Raw genomic sequence first — 19839 nt, 5'->3', positions numbered from 1 at the left:
TCCTCTGACCTCTGGCATCAACAAGGCATTTCCGCCCACAGAACTGCCGCTCACTGGATGTTTTTTCTTTTTCGGACCATTCTCTGTAAACCCTAGAGATGGTTGTGCGTGAAAATCCCAGTAGATCAGCAGTTTCTGAAATACTCAGACCAGCCCTTCTGGCACCAACAACCATGCCATGTTCAAAGGAACTCAAATCACCTTTTTTCCCCATACTGATGCTCGGTTTGAACTGCAGGAGATTGTCTTGACCATGTCTACATGCCTAAATGCACTGAGTTGCCGCCATGTGATTGGCTGATTAGAAATTAAGTGGTAATGTGCAGTTGGACAGGTGTACCTAATAAAGTGACCGGTGAGTGTACGTTCCTGACTTGAGGGGGCTTTGTGATCCCGCTCTCATCTGATTGCAGCCCCGGAGGTAATGAGAGTCAGCTGCGATCCCGCAGCTGACCCCCATTAACCCCTTAGTGACCGCCGAAACGGCGGTCATTAATGGGCCGGTGCCGCCGCTATATTTCATCTCCCCCCACCGTGAATCCACGGTGGGGGGAGATGAAATATGTAAAATCAGACCCCAGACCAGCCCCCCTAGTGCCCCGATCACTATCCCCCCTCCCAGCGGCGGCCATCAGATCCAAGATGGCCGCCGCCATCACTGTGAACAGAGTATATCTGTTAACAGGGATCTCTTAGTAAAAATGAATGAAAACCCCATGCTCTCCGCCACCGGAGGTAGCGGAGAGCATGGGGCAGTCATCAGGACCCCCCCTGTGGGGTCTCGGTACAAGCGATCAGTGGTATATACTATATACCGCTGATCGCTTGTGCCATGTGCTCCAGGCACTTTTTATCCCCTGTCATTCATGGTGACAGGGGATAAAAAGTGATGTCCCCCCACCCCCCAAGTCGCCCCCCACCCCCCCTGTCAGCCCCGTCCCCCAGTCACCCCCCCTACCCCTTATACATTACCTGATCCTGGAGCTCCTTCCTCTTCGGCGTCCTGGCTGGTTATGAAGTGCGCATGCGCTCCACAACCAGCCAGCTCTGAAAATTTAAAGTGACAGAGACGAATTTGGTCTCTGTCACTGAACTATGATTACTGTGATAGAAAATATCACAGTAATCATAGTAATACAGTTAAAATGAATGTGTGAAGTACAAAAAGTGACAAACATACAAATAAATAAAACACACAGTTTTTATTATAAGAATAATTGCAGTTTACTCCCAAATTACCCCTAACCCCCCCAGATTACCCGTAACCACCGCACGTTGGCCATAACCACCGCAAGTTGCCCGTAACCACCGCACGTTGCCCGTAGCCACCGCACGTTGCCTGTAACCACCGCACGTTGCCCGTAACCACCACACGTTGCCAGTGACCCCGTCCAGATTGTCTGTAATCACCCCATATTGCCTGTAACCACCCCAAATTACATGTACCCACCCCAGATTACCTATAAGCACTTCAGTCTATCCGTAACAATTCTAGATTGTCTGTAACCCCCCCCAGGGTTAAGATTACAGATTTTGGGGTTAATTTTCTCTCCTGTTCCTCGTGAAATTGAGAAATTTCAAACTAAAGGAACATATTATTGGAAAAATTCGAGTTTTTCATTTTTACTGTCTACTTTTGAATACTTTCCTCTAATATCTGTGGGGTCAAAATGCTCACCACACACCAATATGAATTCTTTGAGGGGTGCACTTTCCAAAATGGCGTGACTTATGGCGAGATTTTACTCCGCTGGCACTACAGGGGCACTGCAACCACACTGCTAAACGAACATATTATTGGAAAAAATTAGAGTTTTTCATTTTTACTGTCTAATTTTGAATACTTTCCTCTAACACCTGTGGGGTCAAAATGCTCATCCTACTCCAAGATGAATTCTTTGAGGGGTGTACTTTCCAAAATGGGGTGACTTATGGGGGTTTTTCTCTCTGCTGACACTACAGGGGCTCTGCAAATGCACCTGACGCTTGGAAACTTCTTCAGCCTAATGTTGAATACTTTCCTCCAGCCCCTGTAGGGTTAAAATGCTCATTATACCCCTAGATTAATTCTTTAAGGTGTCTAGTTTCCAAAATGGGGTCACTTATGGGGTTTCCAGTATACAAACCTCCTAAATAAACTTAAAAAAAGAACTGGTCCCTAAAAAAATCAGTTTTGGAAACTTTCACGAAAATGTGGTAATTTGCTGATAAATTTCAAAGCCCCGTAACACCCTAAAAAAGTAAAATATGTTTATGAAATGAAGCCAGAATAAAGAGGACATATTGGTAATGTGACTTAGTAACTAATTTATGTGATACGACTTTCTTTTTTAGAAGCAGATAATTTCAAAGTTCATAAAATGCAAATTTTTTTAATTTTTCATGATATTTTGATGTTTTTCACAAAAAAACACACAAAGTAGTGACCAAATTTTGCCACTAATATAAAGTGCCATATGTGATGAAAAAACATTCTCAGAATCGCTAGCATACGTTAAAGCATCACTGAGCTATAAGAGCATAAAGTGAGACAGGTCAGATTTTGAAAAATGAGCCTGGTCTTTTAGGAGCAAATAGGCTTGGTCTTGAAGGGGTTAATGGTATAACGATTCCAGGGTATGGCCTATAAATATACAATGACAATTGTTGTATTAAGGATTGTGACTCTGATAAGTCCAACAATTCACTCCCAAATACATGCCAACATTTTCCATCATTTGGTAAACTATTGGCAGATCAGAATAACATCGTCATCTGCAAAAGCCGTCAGTTTGTTCTTAACCTGGCCCACTTTGATGCCCCAGATCTTGCTGCCTTCTAACAGTCCCATAGATTCCATATTTTGTTTCTTTTCCTTAATGACTAAGTGAGTCAGGACATCATTGTGGTGATTGGACGAGTGGGGCAGTTACTGTGCGGTTGACATGTCTTACAAACAAGGAATATTGGTAATATGGTAATAATAATAATAATAATAATAATAATAATAATAATAATAATGATAATAATAATATGGTAATAATAATTATGAACTTTTAAAAAGGTTGTCAGTGAATATAAAAACATATGTGACTGAGGGTGTGTTGAGAAAAGCCACCATTACTTACGACTCATGGTCCGCCAGGTCACTCGATGCCTGGTCCTCACTACTACTTCATGGATGATAGTTTCTATTCAGAAACTTCCCCACTTAGCCAATCACTAGCCATAGCAGTGTCCCGTCTCAGTCAATGATTGGCTGAGCAAGCAACATGTCATAAGGAAAAAGGAAGTAGCAGTGAGGATTGGGCATCGGGAGCATTGGTGTAGCAGCTGTGTGAGATCAGGAGAGCTCAATATATGTTTTTTTGTTTGTTTGTTTCTTTTTTGTGTTTTTTTACAACCCTTAGGCCCCCTTCACACGTCCGGAAAAACCACCCGGATTTCCTATCAGGAAATCTGGATGGATTTCCGGACACATAGACTTTCATTGGACACGGACACCCTTCCGGATTTTTCCGGTAGGGTGTCCGTTCCGGAAAATAGGACCGTATTTTCTAGAACCGGTCCTATTTTCAACCGGAAATCCGGCCCGGACGCCCCCATCAGGAAAGCGTCCGGAGTTCCACTCACCCAGACCACCTTCTGCCGCTGCCCACGGTCTGCCCCGGCCTCCTGCTGCCTTTCTTCCACTCCCCCGGCCACTTGCGGCACACCCCCCCCCAGGGCAACCACGGCCACTCGTGGTACCCCCTCCACACACACACGGCAACTCCCCGGCAGCCCCTGTGGCAAGCCACGGCCACTCGCGGCACTAGACCCCCCAGCCGGGAACTTGCAGCACCGCTGCGGTCATCGCCCACCGCACAGCAGATCAGGAGACCAGATAAGATCCCCCTCCCCCCATCAAGAATTAAAACTCCCACCATGTCCTGCTGACAGGTCATGATGGGTGATGTACTTCTGCAGCCTGTGGTCATCCAGGTTGCAGAAGTACAACTCCCACCATGCCTTGCTGACAGGTGATGATGGGAGTTGTACTTCTGCAGCCTGTGGCCACCCAGGTTAAAGAAGTACAAGTCCCATCATGTTCTGCAACCTGGGTGACCACAGACTGCAGAAGTACAACTTCCATCATGACCTGTCAGCCGGGCATGATGGGAGTTGTACTTCTGCAAGCTGTGACCATCCAGTTTGCAGAAATACATCTCTGATCGTGCCCTAAAGGTTTTTCCTGATGGTTTCCTGAAGGTAAAAACGGATTACTGATACTTTCCTGATGACATTTAATGCCTCCTAAACAGGATTTCCTGAAAGTAAAAACTGACACGGACGTGTGAATGGGGCCTTACCTACATATACACTTTTCTTTAAATTTCTAAACAATCTCTTTAATCATTATAATTACAGCATAATAAATGGAATTGCAAGGCTGTTCTCACATTGCAGTGGCAGTTAGTTGTGTTTATATTAACTCCTGTGGTTTTTTTTGTTTGTTTTTTTCAGTGCAATACCTGAAACAGTCAAAAAATGTAACAAAAATGCAATTCATCTGCAGTGTGAGAACATCACCTAACTAGGATTTTCCTCTTTATTAAATGTAAAGAATGAGATTAATTTAGGATGTATAGAACATTATTCACACAGTGGGCATTGCTAACAAGCTTTGGATTTGCACTTTATTCTGCAATAAGATTATACAAACCCAAAAGCAAACAGCTTATCCAGAGTGACGTTATTCTCCATCATACCAGTGCTTATTGCCTAATTTTATATTCCTATAGCTTGTATTAAACTTCAGGACTAAGCCACAAGCTGTCTAGATATGTATGTATAATAGAGTATTTATTGTGTGCTGCGGGGTGATATTAAGCCTTTTATCAAATAGATTTGATTAAAAATAAAGGTCAGTATTGCATAAGTAATGGAAAGACATCTCACAAAGTGGTATACTATATGACTAAATATAAGAGCATGCTCTGCTGTGTCATTTATTGCAAAAATAGATGAGGATATATGGTTCCTCAGTAGGTTTATAAGAGACTGCGTTTGGTTCACTAAGACAATCACTGTTTTAAAAGACATATAGTTGGAGCTGTCTCTATATTATATGGTTCCTTATAAACAGGCTAGAGATTGCTTGTTACATAGAACCTGACTGTGGATAATTGTTTTAAAAATTTGTTACATGTTAGTTTTTGACTGCTGTCCTTTTATAGCACATATGTACAGTATGCATGTAACATGCTCGTTTGTTAGATTTGAACCCTTAGGCGACACTGGACATACCTGTACGTCCAGGGCCGCCTCCATGTGTTCAGAGCGGGGCCACGCGGCTGGCGCGCTCTGAACCGCCGCGATCCCGGGTGCCGCTTGTAGCCCTGGACCGCGGCTATTAGCGGACACGGTCCGATCGCCGTGCCCGCTAATAAAGTAATCGGATGCAGCTCTCAAAGTTGAAAGCTGCATCCGATTACTTGAATGCAGCCATCCCTGGTGTCTTGTGGGGTGGATCGTTCCTCCAGGACGTTGTCCCAGAGAAGCGATCCACACATCCTCTTCGGTCCGGGCTCAGCGCCGTAATGCTGCTGATCCCGGCTCGGCACTCGATTGCTTCTGGCTGCAGCAGCCGGAGGCAATCAAAGTGCCCATCTCATCGATCTATGCTGCATATCTATGTAGCATAGATCTTAATGAGAGATCAGTGTACTTATACTAGAAGTCCCCCAAGGGGGCTTCTAGTATAAGTGTAAAACAAAAAAGTGTTATTATCGATAAAAAGCCCCCTGCCCTAAAAAAAGTCATAATCACCCCCCTTTTCCCATGTTATAAATAAAAATAAATAAATAAACATATTTGGTATCGCCACGTGCGTAATCGGCCAAACTATTAATTAATCACATTCCTGATCTCGCACGGTAAACGGCAAAATTGCGCATTTTTGGTTGCATCAAATCCAGAAAAATTTTAATAAAAAGCGATCAAGGCAAAGGTTTGGGGAATAGTGGCAAAAATTTCAGCAGCATTGAAGGTTGAAAACAAGACAACACAGTTGCCTTTCACATAGTACTAAAAAAATCTGATTTAAAAAAAAAAAAAACGCTAGATCGTCCGGGGGAGCCCATAGCAGATAGCAGTGGTCTGCTGCCGCAGCTCCTGTTCCTCAGATCGAAGGCAGCAGATTGTTGCTATCTTAGTCGTTTGTCTTTCAACATGAACAATGTCAGCTGATCGTTGTCTTCTATTACACAAGACAATTATTGTCCGTAACGGCCAATAACGGACAAATACGGCGGACAATCATTTGTGTGATAGGGCTTTAACAGTGTCCACTGTTGAATGGTTTTGTAACACCGGATATCAGAGATCCTGAATGGAGTCCTAACACAAATGTGAACCTTGCCTTAGGGCCCTATTCCCGATGATCGTTGAGCGAGGGCTGCAGGGACATCGTTACCAATGTCCTTGCAGCCCTTGCAGCATACTTTACCTGTCAAGTCTTCTCCTCCGCTCTGTCTTCCTCCCTGGGTCCCGCGCGCTCTAGCTTCTAGCTCAGCTGACAGGCCACACTCAGCCAATCACAGGCCGCGGCGGTCCCGGCCTGTGATTGGCTGAGTGCTCCTTCAGCTGACAGGCCACTCTGACGCTAGAGCGCGCGGGACTCGGGGAGGAAGACAGAGCCCTACAGGAGGAGAAGCCCTGCAGGTAATGTACTGTGCTTCTCAAATCGTCGTCCGCCCGCTGCGCACCGCTATTCTACTGTAGCGATGCGTGGTGGGGGAACAATGATTTTAGGTCCGGCCCTAAATGAACGATCGGCTGATGACACGATCTTCGGCTTATCGTTCTCTCTATTCCACCGAGCGATAATCGGCCGAATCGGGCCGAATTGGGCCGATTCGGACGATTTATCGTTCCTGTGGAATAGGGCCCTTAGGTTGCTGAGCAGAAATCTATTATAAATGCCGTGAACAATATGTATAATGTCCACATTGCAGTGCCATTCCTCATGTACAGACACGGCAGTGTATCTTAACCCTTAGAGGACCCTGCTAGTTTCAATTTTTGCGTTTTCGTTTTTCCCTCCTTGTGCTTAAAAGGCCATAGCACTTGCATTTTTTCACCTAGAATCCCACATGAGCCCTTATTTTTTACGTCACTAATTGTACTTTGTAATGACAGGCTGAACTTTTGCATAAAGTACACTGCGAAACCAGAAAAAAAATTGCTTCCGGCTGCTGCCGCCGGAAGCAATCGAGTGCCGAGCCGGGATCAGCGCCATTACGGCGCTGACCCCGGAAGGGGTAAGATGTGTGGATCCCTCCTCTGGAACAACCTCCCGGAGGAGCGATCCTCCCCACTAGACACCAGGGAACGGCTGCATTCGGTAATCGGATGCAGCTGTCAACTTTGACAGCTGCATCTGATTACTGTATTAGCGGGAACGGCGATTGGACCGCGCCCGCTACTACCTGCGGTCCCTGGCTACGAGCGGCACCCAGGACCGCGGCGGTTCAGAGCGTGGCCACCGCGCGGCCCCGCTCTGAACGGGTACGTCCAGGGTCGCCTAAGGGTTAAACAGTCACCTGAAATATCGGGGATGCTTTAATTGTAAAAAGTTTGAAATCATCAGCACTGCCTGACAAAATAGTACAATGGAGGGACAAGGTCTTTGTTCAGGGAGATGACTGAACATGAACCTTTTAGAAGCATAACTGTCTTTGTAGCACTCCACTAAATAACCGTTTATGAAAGAGTAGCTACTCCTCAGTAAAAGAACGTATTACAGTCTGCTTAGAACTTGCCAAAAAGCAGTTAAATATCTCAGAAAATTACATGTAAGATATTCTGGTGAAATAAAACCAAGATTGAACTCCAACCTATGACCTTACACCCATCTATCCTTTGTTTTACAGTAAATGAAAGCTAAGCTTATTCTATACCTGGTTGGTGCTGGCGTCTTTCTGCAGCTGACCCGATGGTAATGCCTGACATCAGTGATCACTCTGATAATAGTAAATTAACAGTTTGGATACTGCAATCAATAGCTATCTTGGCTTCTGAACAGTTTTTTACATTTCATTAGTGGTGTGGTAGATGTAATCGGTCAATCGGTTGTCACAGCTTCTGCTAACCCTGTGCCTGTATTGACTGATTTACATAACATAGCATTTGTATTACATTGATCTATTTAAGCAATGATTATCCTATTTTAGTTACTGTAACCTTCTTTTTCCCATTTTCCATACTAAAGCTAGGTTCACACACACAACATAACACTGGCGGTTCTGTGACACGGTCGTGCCATTGTCAGTAAAGTTCATCCCAGCCGGTACAGTACCGGCTGGATGAACTTCATTTCTTTAGAATTGGGATGCAGGTGCATTTGGGTATGCCCGCATTCAATTTAACCATAGCCGACAATGTAAAGTGCGTCCAGAGCCGCACTTTACCTTATCTTCTCTGTCAGTCTTGTGCGGAGGCTACTTGTCTGCAGGTCTACAGGAATCATGGGTGAAACAACCACTCTAAGTATAATGTACCAAAAACTTCTATAGTGCATTAATCTAAGTTGGAAATTTGTATTTTTTATGTGTATTTTATTATGTAAGTAGTTTTCTATGGAAAACTACGCTATAGACATCTATTAATTGAAGTAAGAAACTTTGCAAACTGGCTACTGAGTTACTGTACTTTGTTCATACAGACATATATTTGAAAAGCTCTTAGCTATCAATCCTAACTTTTCTTTTTATGAGTTGCCATTATCTGAAGGTGCCACCAGCAAAACCAAGGTTTAAGAACTTAGAGCTATTTCTTTAGCCTCATGGGTTGGTCAGGCATCCTACTATGGCTGGCCTTCTCTCACACACAATGACCTTCAAAATGCTTCATAGCAGTTACACATCAAAACCACAAACTCGTAAAAACCCTGAGGAAATGTACATAGGATGACTGCTGACTGGCTTAGTTTTGTCCTTATTTCACCTTTCTATTTGTAGCTCAATGCTAGAATAAAACTAAAGATGCAAAGGTTCTGTTAACATCATGTTTGAAGCCTACGTTGGTGGTATACTGTACAGAGGAGAATCTCTCCATGTATGTCTCTGATAGAAGGTTGGGATGTATCACACTATAAAGGCAAATAGAATGTGGCTAATAGATTCCTACTTAAAAAAAAAAAATACACACGCTCCCACATGAAAAAAAAATTGCATGTGAATGTATACCGGCCAAAAAGAGGCCAAAATGATACAGCCAATACTGTATTGGCAAAATGAGATATCATGTAAGGATTCAGTGGGGTGAATTTGCTATTGTTTAAGGAGTGTCTGGCATGCTAACTGAATTGTACAAGGTGTTGAAACTTCCTTAGTGCACGTTGGTTAATAAATCCCTGCCCAATGCAAAAGAAACAGTAATTAGCAAGTCAGGAAAACACAACCCTCTAGCCAAACCCATTTTGAAAACATGAACACGTCGAAAAGGTGGTAAAGGTTGTGTACCTGCCATTCTCGAAAACTTCGGTCCTTGAGAGGGCAAAAATGTGGTGCATGAGGAACAGTAAATTCCTCTCCATTATGTTAAATAGTAAAATCTTGACTGTTATGCTTTATGATTATTTCTTAAAATTCTCTATAGAGGAGAGTTCATCTAAGAGCATCTTAGGTGTCCTTACTATGCGCTATGAGTACATTTCTAACCATGACACGAACTCTCCGGCTGAATATATGATCAGCAGTTTTTGACATGTTCTGTGAATATTGTCAATCCATAGCCATGACATAAAACAAGTATTTTGAAAGGACTAAGGCAGAAATAAAAAGAATATAAAAACTGTACGTAGTTTATTTTGTTTGAAAACCAGTAATCCTCACGCTGGGAAAAGAATAAATGATGTGTTATGTTATTACCTAAGAATGCTGAAGGGGAGACTGTTCCATTGCTCCTGGACACCATCACACTGATTCCTGTTTCCACAAAGGGAACCGAGAAGTCAATAATTTCAGATCGTTCCTCGTTTATAGTGAGAGAGCCGATGGCCATATCGGCGCGTTGGTAAAACACCTGTCAGAATAAAAGAGGAGAAATATAGATGCTGAAACAGAGACTGAAGAAAACGGCTGAACAACAATATGTCCATTTATAATATATCTTCAATGTGTACTACAAGACATAAGCTTATCATTCTATAGCACTGTAATTTATTGCTGGCTTTTCTGTCCCTTCAAAGAGGTTATTGTCTAATTTAAAAGGATGGAGTTCCTTCACTTGGTACAATTAATAAAGAGAAAAGACTAGTTTGAGAGGTTTTTCAGAAAATAAATATTGATAACCTATCTCTAAGATAGAAACATAGAAGATTGTCAGCAGAAAAAGACCACTGGGTCCACCTAGTCTGCCCTTTTAGTATTTCCTTTTTTATTATCTCAGAATAGATATATGTTTATCTCAGACAGGTTAAAATTCAGTTGTAAATTTACCAACCACATTTGCTGGAAGTTTACTCCATGCATCTACTACTCTTTCAGGAAAGCAATATTTTCTCAAGTTGCTTCTGATAATTCCTACCAACTAATCTCAGATTGTGTCCCCATGTTTTTGAGTTTAGTTTTGTTTGTTTTTTCAAATTAAAAACACTTCCGTCTTAACCCTTATTAAGTTCTTTAACATATGTAAAGGTTTCGATCATGTCCTGTTTCACCTTTTTACTTCAGACTATACAAATTCACATCCTTAAGAATTTCCTAATTTTTCCTACTTGTATGCTTTGGAGAGTCCACCATTTTTGTAGCATGCCTTTGGACCCGTTCTATTTTATCAATATCTTTTGTAGGTGAGGTCTAAAGAACTGGACACAGTATTCCAGATGTGGTCTCCCTCTTTCTACTGGTTATACCTCTAGCTATACAGCCCAGTATATGATTTGCTTTCCCCACTGCCTGGTTTCACTGATGACTAGAGATAAGCGAACCCGTCCATCCGAACCCGAACTTTCGGCATTTGATTAGCGGTGGCTGATGAAGTTGGATAAAGCCCTAAGGCTACTGTATGTGGAAAACATGGATATAGTCATTGGCTGTATCCATGTTTTCCAGACAACCTTAGAGCTTTATCCAAGTTCAGCAGCCCCCGCTAATCAAATCCCGAAAGTTCGGGTTCGGATGGACTCAAACCCGAACCTGGTTCACTCATCTCTACTGATGACTCATTTTAAGGCTGTCAGAAATCATTTCCCCAAAATCTTTCTCTTTTGACCTCTTTGCCAACACAGAACTGACAATATGATACTTGGATAGAGGATTCATTTTCCCCATTATTTTACAGACTTCTCCTGGAATATCAACCCTATTGCACTCTTTTGTGTCATCAGCAAACAGACAAACCTTACCCACCAAACCTTCTCCTATGTCACTTATAAACATACTTAAAAGAACAGAACCAAGAACAGACCCTTGTGGCACATCACGTGTAACCAGTCTCTGCTCAGAATATATATAATTAACAACAACCCTCTGATATCTATCCTTCAGCCAACCACAAATCCACTGAACTATCTAAGGATTAAGTCCAATTTTCAAGTTCTCTATCATCTCTTTATGGGGAACTGTATCAAAGGCTTTGCTGAAGTTTAGGTATGCAATATCCATAGCACCATCTTCATCCTGCACTTTTGTGACATAGTCAAAGAAATCAATGAGATTAGTCTGACATGAGCGGCCCTCAGAAAATCCATGCTGGTTTGAATTGTTAATTGTTAGGTGATTAATTATATTCTTTTTTTTTTTTTTAAGCGTTTCCATAATTTGTACTGCTACAGATGTCAAGCTAACAGGCCTGTAGTTACTGGGCTCTTCTTTACTACACTTCTTTTTTTTTTAAAGCAGTCACATGAAATAAAAGTTATATACCTTGCCTATCATTGAAATTGTACTGACTTAAGGAACATAGATAACATGTCTGTTTTATCGCAGAATGAGCAGCCTAAAAATTACCTCCACAATTAAAATTCCACTGTGCAAATATTTATTTATTTATTTCAGTTTTACAGCATATATAATGGAAAAATGAAATCTGTTTTTGCAAAGTACAATTGGTGTTAAAAAAAATAAGAGCTCATATGGGTCTATACAGTATGTGAAAAATACAAGCACTATGGCCTTTTAAACACAAGGGGGGGACAAAAGTGTAAAGAGTTGCTGTGTCCTTAAAATGTTAAAAAAACTATTGACATCTTAGCAGACATGTAGCTATACAGGGTGCAGGAGTAGCAGTTTGTAGGGGGGGCTGGTACAGGTTCAGCGTTGAGGCTTACAGGCTTCAAACAACTGAATGATAGTCAAGTGTGTTGCTTCACATCATAAAATCTTAACTTAGATGCTAAAGTATCCTAGATCCATTTCCTGCCAATCTTTGTGATGGACGACCATTGATTGGCAGATTTACTTTGTATATCATTTATTTAGTTATTTATTTATTTATTTATTTTAGGAAGCATGGAAACCTGCACGGACTTATTAAAACCAAATATTCCAATCAGAGATCATATGCAAATCCGCTGCTAAAATTTTTCCTCCAGAGGTGCACCAGTTCAAGAAGAGATTTATAAGCCTTGAATTCACACATCTATTTTAGGCAGGTAAATGAACCATTGCATTTGCAAGCTAATTAAATAATGTCAGACCAAAACTAATTACAGAAGAGCATTATTCGTACCACAGAGGTTATCTAATGATATGGTTTATGTAGGCTCACAAGTGCCGAGCTGTGTTATCTGTACAGACATTCAGAGGCATTTTCTTGTCATATTTGACAACCTGATCAAAGCAAATAAGACTTCTACTGTAGTTTTATTAAAAATATAATCTAATAAGAAACGCAAAAAGTTAGAAGCATTATTTTCAAATTAAAATAGAGCACATTTGTGCTTAAATAAATGAGAGATAAACAAATATTGCCATGCAAAAATTAGAGTAGGCTGAGATATTAGGTAGAAAGAAACAATCTTACATCATTGAATGTACAATTAAAGAATTATGTAAAAAAAATGAAATGTAACGTTTCTAGAATAAAGTTACAAACACAAGTAGGACCTTATGTGTTAACCTCTTCCCGTCAGACACATGTATATATTAGAGATGAGCAAACCAGCTGGATTTCTGGTTCGTATGAATCAGAAATCCCGGCGGCTGACTCCCACTGCCTACTCCCTCCGTGCAGCGGGTGGATACATCGTAAGTAACGCCTGGAAAACTGGGATACAGCCAATGCCAATGGTCCTGCACACATCAGGATGTCCGGAGCCGAAGGTAATGAGAGGTAGCTGCCATCCCGCTGCGGGAGTCCGGATCTCTTCTGCCGACATGCGGGGGAAGTTACTTACCTCCATCCTGTCGGATCGACGATCCATGTTTTGAGTCTGCTCTCAGGCAGGCTCTATGCATAGATCGCCGACAACCCTGATCTATGCTATACTATGGCATAGCATAGATCAGTACATGCATGTTTTACAGTGATAAAAAGTGTACAAAAAAGTGTAGTAAAAAAGTTTTTTAAAGTATTCAAAAAACCCTTATAAACCTCCCTCCTCTTGCGCATTATAAGAATAAAAATATAAAAAATTGAATAAATAAACATATTACATATCCTAGCATGCGGAATTCTCCAATCTATTAAAATATAACATTATTGTTCCCGCACGTTGAATGGCGTAAACAAAAAAAAAGAGGGGCGGGGGTGGTGATCGAAGCAACGGGGGTGGCGATCGGAGCATCGGTGGGGGTGGCGATCGGGGCGGCGGGGGTGGCGATCAGAGGAGCGGCGATCGAGCTGGCGCAGGGGGCTGCGGATGAGCGGGGGGGCAGGCGGCGGCCGGGGCTGCGGGTGGCCGGACTATCGCGCGACGAATGTTTACACGGAACGATCGGCAAATTTTTGGCGAACTACGAACGACGATTTATGAACATGTTAAAAGATCAAAATGAACGATTTTTCAATCGGTCGCCGCGTTTACACGCACGATTATCGTCCGAATTCAATCGTTATCGCGAAAATTCGCCCGATAATCGCTCCGTGTAAACTTAGCATTAGGGTGCGTTTACACAGAAAGATTTATCTGACAGATTTTGGAAGCCAAAGCCAGGAATGGATTTGAAAAGAGGATAGATCCTAGTCTTTCTTTTATGACCTGATCCCTGTTTATAGTCTGTTCCTGGTTTTGGCTTCAAAGATCTGTCAGATAAATCTGTCTGTGTAAAAGCACCATTATGCTCCACACTTAACACTGTATGTTGGAAACACAGAATGACAGAATCCTGCATTGACATCAATTAAAATGTGGTAATAATGGACAAAACAGCGGACAACATTTCTCTTTTTTTACTTAGTGTGAACATAGCCTGAAGCTGACCATACAGAATAATGCCAGTCAAGAGGGGCATAGGTAGGATTCATGGGGCCCCATAGCAAAAAACTGTAAGGGGTCCCCTGAATCCTGTATGTCCCCACCACCCATAGATAGCCAACTCAAACACACACAATGACGCACATATACACACACACAGAGGCACCCTTAACATATATACAAATCCACCACTAACATGCACACATTTACACTGGAATGTGATTACACTAGTGATAACATATATACCATGAATAGACCATATGCAGGGAAATCATCTCCCAAGTATAATAAGAGCCAGAAATATTATCTGCAGCATTTTCTTTTAGTGGCGGGTTCTTTTATTAGAGCCCAGCATTAATAGAAACTGCTGCAGAACATCTTTGGGAGCAAACCTGTCAATCACTTGAGACACTGCTGAAACACACACACACATATACACCACTGTTACACACACATATATACACACAGATACATATGTACACATACTGACACACATACACAGCACTTTCACCTCCCAGGGTAGAAACTAGAATGGAGAGTCCAGAAGGAGGTGTAAAGGACCTTTGATGATTTCATGCCCATCCTTACACAGAGGTATTGAGGACCTTTGGGTCATGTGATAAGGTCCTTCATCCCTCTCCTTCTGTGCCTACAGGACCTGGCAGGTCCTGCTCCTCTGTCCCTCTCCTTCTGATGTGCAGCCCACTCACCCTGCACTACAGTGAGTGGGCTGAAGAGTACAGTGGCGGGTCCCTCTTCCTCTGTGTGAGGGGGGGGGATGTGGTGGTCGGCTGTCAGTGGCATACCTAACATGAAGGCAGAGCAGGGCTTTCTGAGGCCCCTTTCTTGAAAAGGGCCCCATAGCAGTCGCCTTCCCTGCCTTCATGGTAGCTACGCCACTGCAAGTCAAGTGCAAAGCCCCTATTACACGGGGCAACTGGAGGAGACAACGAGCGCTGTTAGCGCTCATTTTCTCCTCTTTCCCCCTGCACTACAGTGAGTGGGCTGAAGAGTACAGTGGCGGGTCCCTCTTCCTCTGCGTGAGGGGGGGGGGGTGTGGTGGTCGGCTGTCAGTGGCATACCTAGCATGAAGGCAGAGCAGGGCTTTCTGAGGCCCCTTTCTTGAAAAGGGCCCCATAGCAGTCGCCTGCCCTGCCTTCATGGTAGCTACGCCACTGCAAGTCAAGTGCAAAGCCCCTATTACACGGGGCAACTGGAGGAGACAACGAGCACTGTCAGCGCTCATTTTTCCCTCTTTCCCCACTTGTTGCCGTCGCTATTACACGCGGCAGCAGCAAGCGGGTGAGTACAGCAGGGGCTGCGGGGAGCTGAGGGGGGAGGCCGGGTGGCTGCCCGGATGATCACTAGATTGTCTAGGCAGCCCATAGCATGGGGCGATGGCAGCAGATCAGTGCTATATTAGTGGTTTGTCTTTAATATTTGGAAAGACAAACAACTGCAAGATTGTTGCCTTCTATTACACAAGACAATTATCAGCCGAATAAGCCTGAATCGTTTCATGTAACAGGGCCTTAAGAGAAACCTGCTGATTTCTGCAGGACTGACTTAACGTCTGATGAGTTTTGTTGTCCACCTATCCCCCAACAACAAATGTCAGAGATGTGGAAGGCATATTGGATTCCATATTGTTTAGGAACATGTGATAAGCCACTGTCTGACTGTTATGGTGGTGGATTATCCCACCCCTCACCATGGAGTACTTATGAATGCTCAGCTGTGCCCAATGTTCACTTTCATAGTGCGGTTAAGAAAGATAACATGTTTCTGTTTGTTTGGCCAACAGTTATTGAAAGTGTATGGGAGCCTTTAGCCTCAGTTCTATCTACACGTTTATCTCCCCACCTATTTACCTATTTCCTATCCCCCCCACACACACACACAATGAAAGGTTTTTTTCCACCCTCCCCCTTGCTATCTTCGTTCCAACATGGCTGCACCATCCCCATTTGGATGCAGCCCATCCCTACCATACTGTCCATTCCTACACCAGTTCTTCAGTCACTTATTCAACTCCCTCCTCTCTTGTCTCTCGCTGTTCATGTTTCTTAACTTGATACTTGAAAATAAATAACCAAACTATCTTCTGTTTCTATAAAACTCTACAGTTATCTATCATTCTTACTGTCATAACTTTGTGTCACTTACATTAAGTTTCTTCTTTTCATTTTGCACTTTTCCCATTACTATCTCTTCTTTGAGTTTTAGCTGTCATATTATTTTTGTCCAGCTATCCCTGGGGTTAGACTAAAATGTAACTAACAACTGGCATCTGCTATAATATGTATTGTGTTGCACAGCTCAATCCCCATGCAGAGCAAACTATTTTTAAGGTACAATATATGTGATTATGATACAAAAAAAAAGGATCTTTTTAAAGGGAACCTGTCAGCTGGAAATTACACCCAAACTCCTTTCATGGATACAATGCTATATATGCAGAGAGACTATCCACCCTTTATTGTAGATATCTGAGCCTGCAATCACCTAAAAATGCTTTTTTATTATAGCTCTGAAGTGTCATAGAGGTGTGGCCAGGGCCAGAAAGTTCCAGAGATTAATAATTTATTTCTATTAAAAATCTCACATCTTCCAGTACTTAATAATGCTTTTTTATTTGTATAGCGCACACAGATAGCTGTTGTATGTCCTGCAAGAAGTGATATTTTTTATAGTCTATAGAGCAGGAGATGTTTTCTATGGGGAGTTACTACTATTACTACTACTACTACTGCTCTAGACAGTTCCTGACATGGACAGAGGTGGCAGCAGAGACCACTTTTTCAGACTGAGGAGGAAACACAACTTCCTGCAGGACATACAGCAACTCAAAAGTACTTCAAAAGATTTTTTAATGGATGTAAATTACAAATCTCTGGCACCAGTTGATTTAAAAGGTTTTTTTTTTTTTTTCCGTGAAATACTCCTTAAAAGCGAATGTATCATCAGGTACATTTGCTTTAACATGACCCACGGATAGATCGCCGCTGGCGCAGGGAAGCTGGTGCCATGGTCCATTTTTTGAACCGCGGTCTAGTTCCTGTGTACAGCGCCATTCTATCCACGGGTACGGGGCCAGGGCTGAAGCACTGGAGGCGGGCCGGACCACCCCCTAAGTGAGATGAGTCCCTCTATGACGTGGCTCTGTTGGAATCAATGGAGCCACGTCATAGAGGAAAAGGGGATTCCTCCCACTGGGGGTGGCCTGGCCTGCCTCCAGTGCTTCAGCCCTGGCCCAGTACCCGTGAATAGAATGGCGCCATACAAGGGAACTGTGCGGTGGTTCAAAAAATGGACCACGGCACCAGCTTCCCTGCGCCGTCACGGATCTATCCGTGGATTATGTTAAAGCAAATGTTAAAGCATTCGCTTTAGGGCTACTTAAGTAACCTTTAAGTAATAAAAGCATTTTAGGTAATTGCAGACTTCGACAACTACAATAAAGCAATCCTAACTTTTAACTAAAGACCTTGGGGGACATTTACAAAGTTTCTGCCCAAGGCATACGCCAGGGAGAAGGTGCAGATTTGCCCCTTCTCCTTGTCATACACCTTTCGTACACCCCACTAGCCCGATTGGCGGGCTGGGGAGCTTGAGGGGGCGTGGCGGGTCAGAGGAGGTGTGGCCTCATCCCGCGCCTCATTTATCACGATTTACGCCTGTTCACAGGCGTAAGTCATGTCCCAAATCTACACCTGCCCGGCTGGCCGGATTCACTAAGAGAAGTGCGCCTCTTAGTGAATCCTGCCGGGGAAAAGGGTGCGGGGCCTAATATAAGGTCGGCGTACTTGCACGCCGGTCTTCATAAATCCCCCCCCCCCCCAGTGTGCAGTACACAAGTCATACAAAAAATTAACTACAAAATGTATATAAATTGTACCTTTATTGATTAAAATATGGAAATATAAAATATCAGAAATCCACACATGGATAACAGCACCCCCTGATGAAGGAGACGAAACATACTTCGGGGTTTTGCGGCATCCCAGGCGAGCAGTGTATTGTTTATGAGTATGTTATGTACCTTGCTTCCGTTTAAAGCTGCACTAGTCACTTTACAAATGATGGTTTACTAGGTTGTAATTTTTGTATTTCTGTTTGAATACAACTACCAGTAGCAGATTATAATAGGTCCGGGGCCCTGAGCTCCTGGGGGGTCCATGGCCACCCAAAAAGACTTATACTGTTAGTGGTATATTATTTCCTGGCTACAATTGTGCCAGGAATTAAAAAAAAACACTGCTTTTTTACTGCAATTTTGTTCAAATTAGGGCATCATGACATTATCTATCCTGTACCATGAACACCATGATAGTGCTGCCATAGTTGGGTGGGGGGCCCAGGCTTGGTGAACAGCCCAGGGGGCCTATGGTAAAGTTAATCCGCCCCTGACAACTACAATAAAGGTAGTCGCCTTCTCACACCTTAAACAGCCATGCAGTCATGTACACAGTTTGGGACATCTTTTGTAGATGACAATTTCCTTTCAAGGGAGGTGCTTATCAATATGGTTTGCCTGGTATTTGTCAATGTTTCTGGGCTACACTATCAAACACACACAAGAGACTAGATGGGCCCTGTTTTGGAATTAAGCACATCCTTTTCTATAATCATATATACAGTAGTGATTATTATTGGCCTTTGCCCTATAGCATTTTTACCAGGCTGGTAAATATGTCTAATATTTCAGTGAGTCATTAGAACCATATGCATTGCATCTACATCTCAGTGCTCTATCTTTTTTTATTTTTGTCTTTTTAGATCATATCATCCAAGCCCTTTTGATACCAAGGTTCTAAATACTGCAAATTCAGAACATAAAATAAGTTTCGTTACCTTGGTGTCATGCATACTCAAAACAAGTGGTTGGCATTAGAGGTTGAAAAACCACCAACCAACTATGGAGCATAGTGGGAATCTTGACTTGTGTTATGTACGATATGCCGGAAAAATATACAGGAATGTCATATGAAAAATAGAGTCATTTATTGAAGAAGATATAAGAAACGCTGTACATAGGACAATGATACCTCAGCCCCTTCAATGGGCATCTTGGGATCTCTCCATGTGTCTCTACCACTATTCATAACAGTACAAAACCCTTGGAATCTCCATCAGCTGCCTTGTTGTATTTTCCTGGATCTTATCAATGGTACCTTTGTATGTTATCTATTCCATGTATTAATCAATTCTCATTTTGCTAAATAGGAATGCTATCCATAAGTTAAATGATGCCTAATAATTTCCCATACACTTATATAATATATGTTATACAGAGGGAATGTATTCCAAGCCTGGGCCCATGGGGAGCTACAGCATTACAAGGCATTGTAAAAGTAGTAGGGGGTTAGAACAAAAAAATGTGTATCAAGCCTGACCTTAATGAAATCAGTTATGCATGAAACTCTCTGCAAAAGAGTGCTCAGTAAATTTCATTA

General features: G+C 42.6%; 1 protein-coding gene and 1 long non-coding RNA gene across 2 annotated transcripts in view; one reads left to right on the top strand and one right to left on the bottom strand.

The window, feature by feature from the left end:
- Positions 1–19839, bottom strand: part of GRIN2D (glutamate ionotropic receptor NMDA type subunit 2D) — a 242091-nt gene that overhangs the window by 112196 nt on the left and 110056 nt on the right. Inside the window, exon 6 of the mRNA XM_069946428.1 lies at positions 9894–10047. Coding sequence (XP_069802529.1) covers positions 9894–10047 — 154 coding nt within the window. The remainder of the gene's footprint in view (positions 1–9893; positions 10048–19839) is intronic.
- The window catches only part of LOC138768540 (uncharacterized), a 47336-nt gene continuing 35391 nt past the window's right edge, over positions 7895–19839 (top strand). The window contains exon 1 of the long non-coding RNA XR_011359163.1: positions 7895–7960. This is a non-coding gene — a long non-coding RNA (uncharacterized lncRNA). The remainder of the gene's footprint in view (positions 7961–19839) is intronic.

This window comes from Dendropsophus ebraccatus, chromosome 12, assembly GCF_027789765.1.
Source record: "Dendropsophus ebraccatus isolate aDenEbr1 chromosome 12, aDenEbr1.pat, whole genome shotgun sequence".
Lineage (NCBI taxonomy): Eukaryota > Metazoa > Chordata > Amphibia > Anura > Hylidae > Dendropsophus > Dendropsophus ebraccatus.
This window is presented reverse-complemented; position numbering and strand designations above follow the sequence as displayed.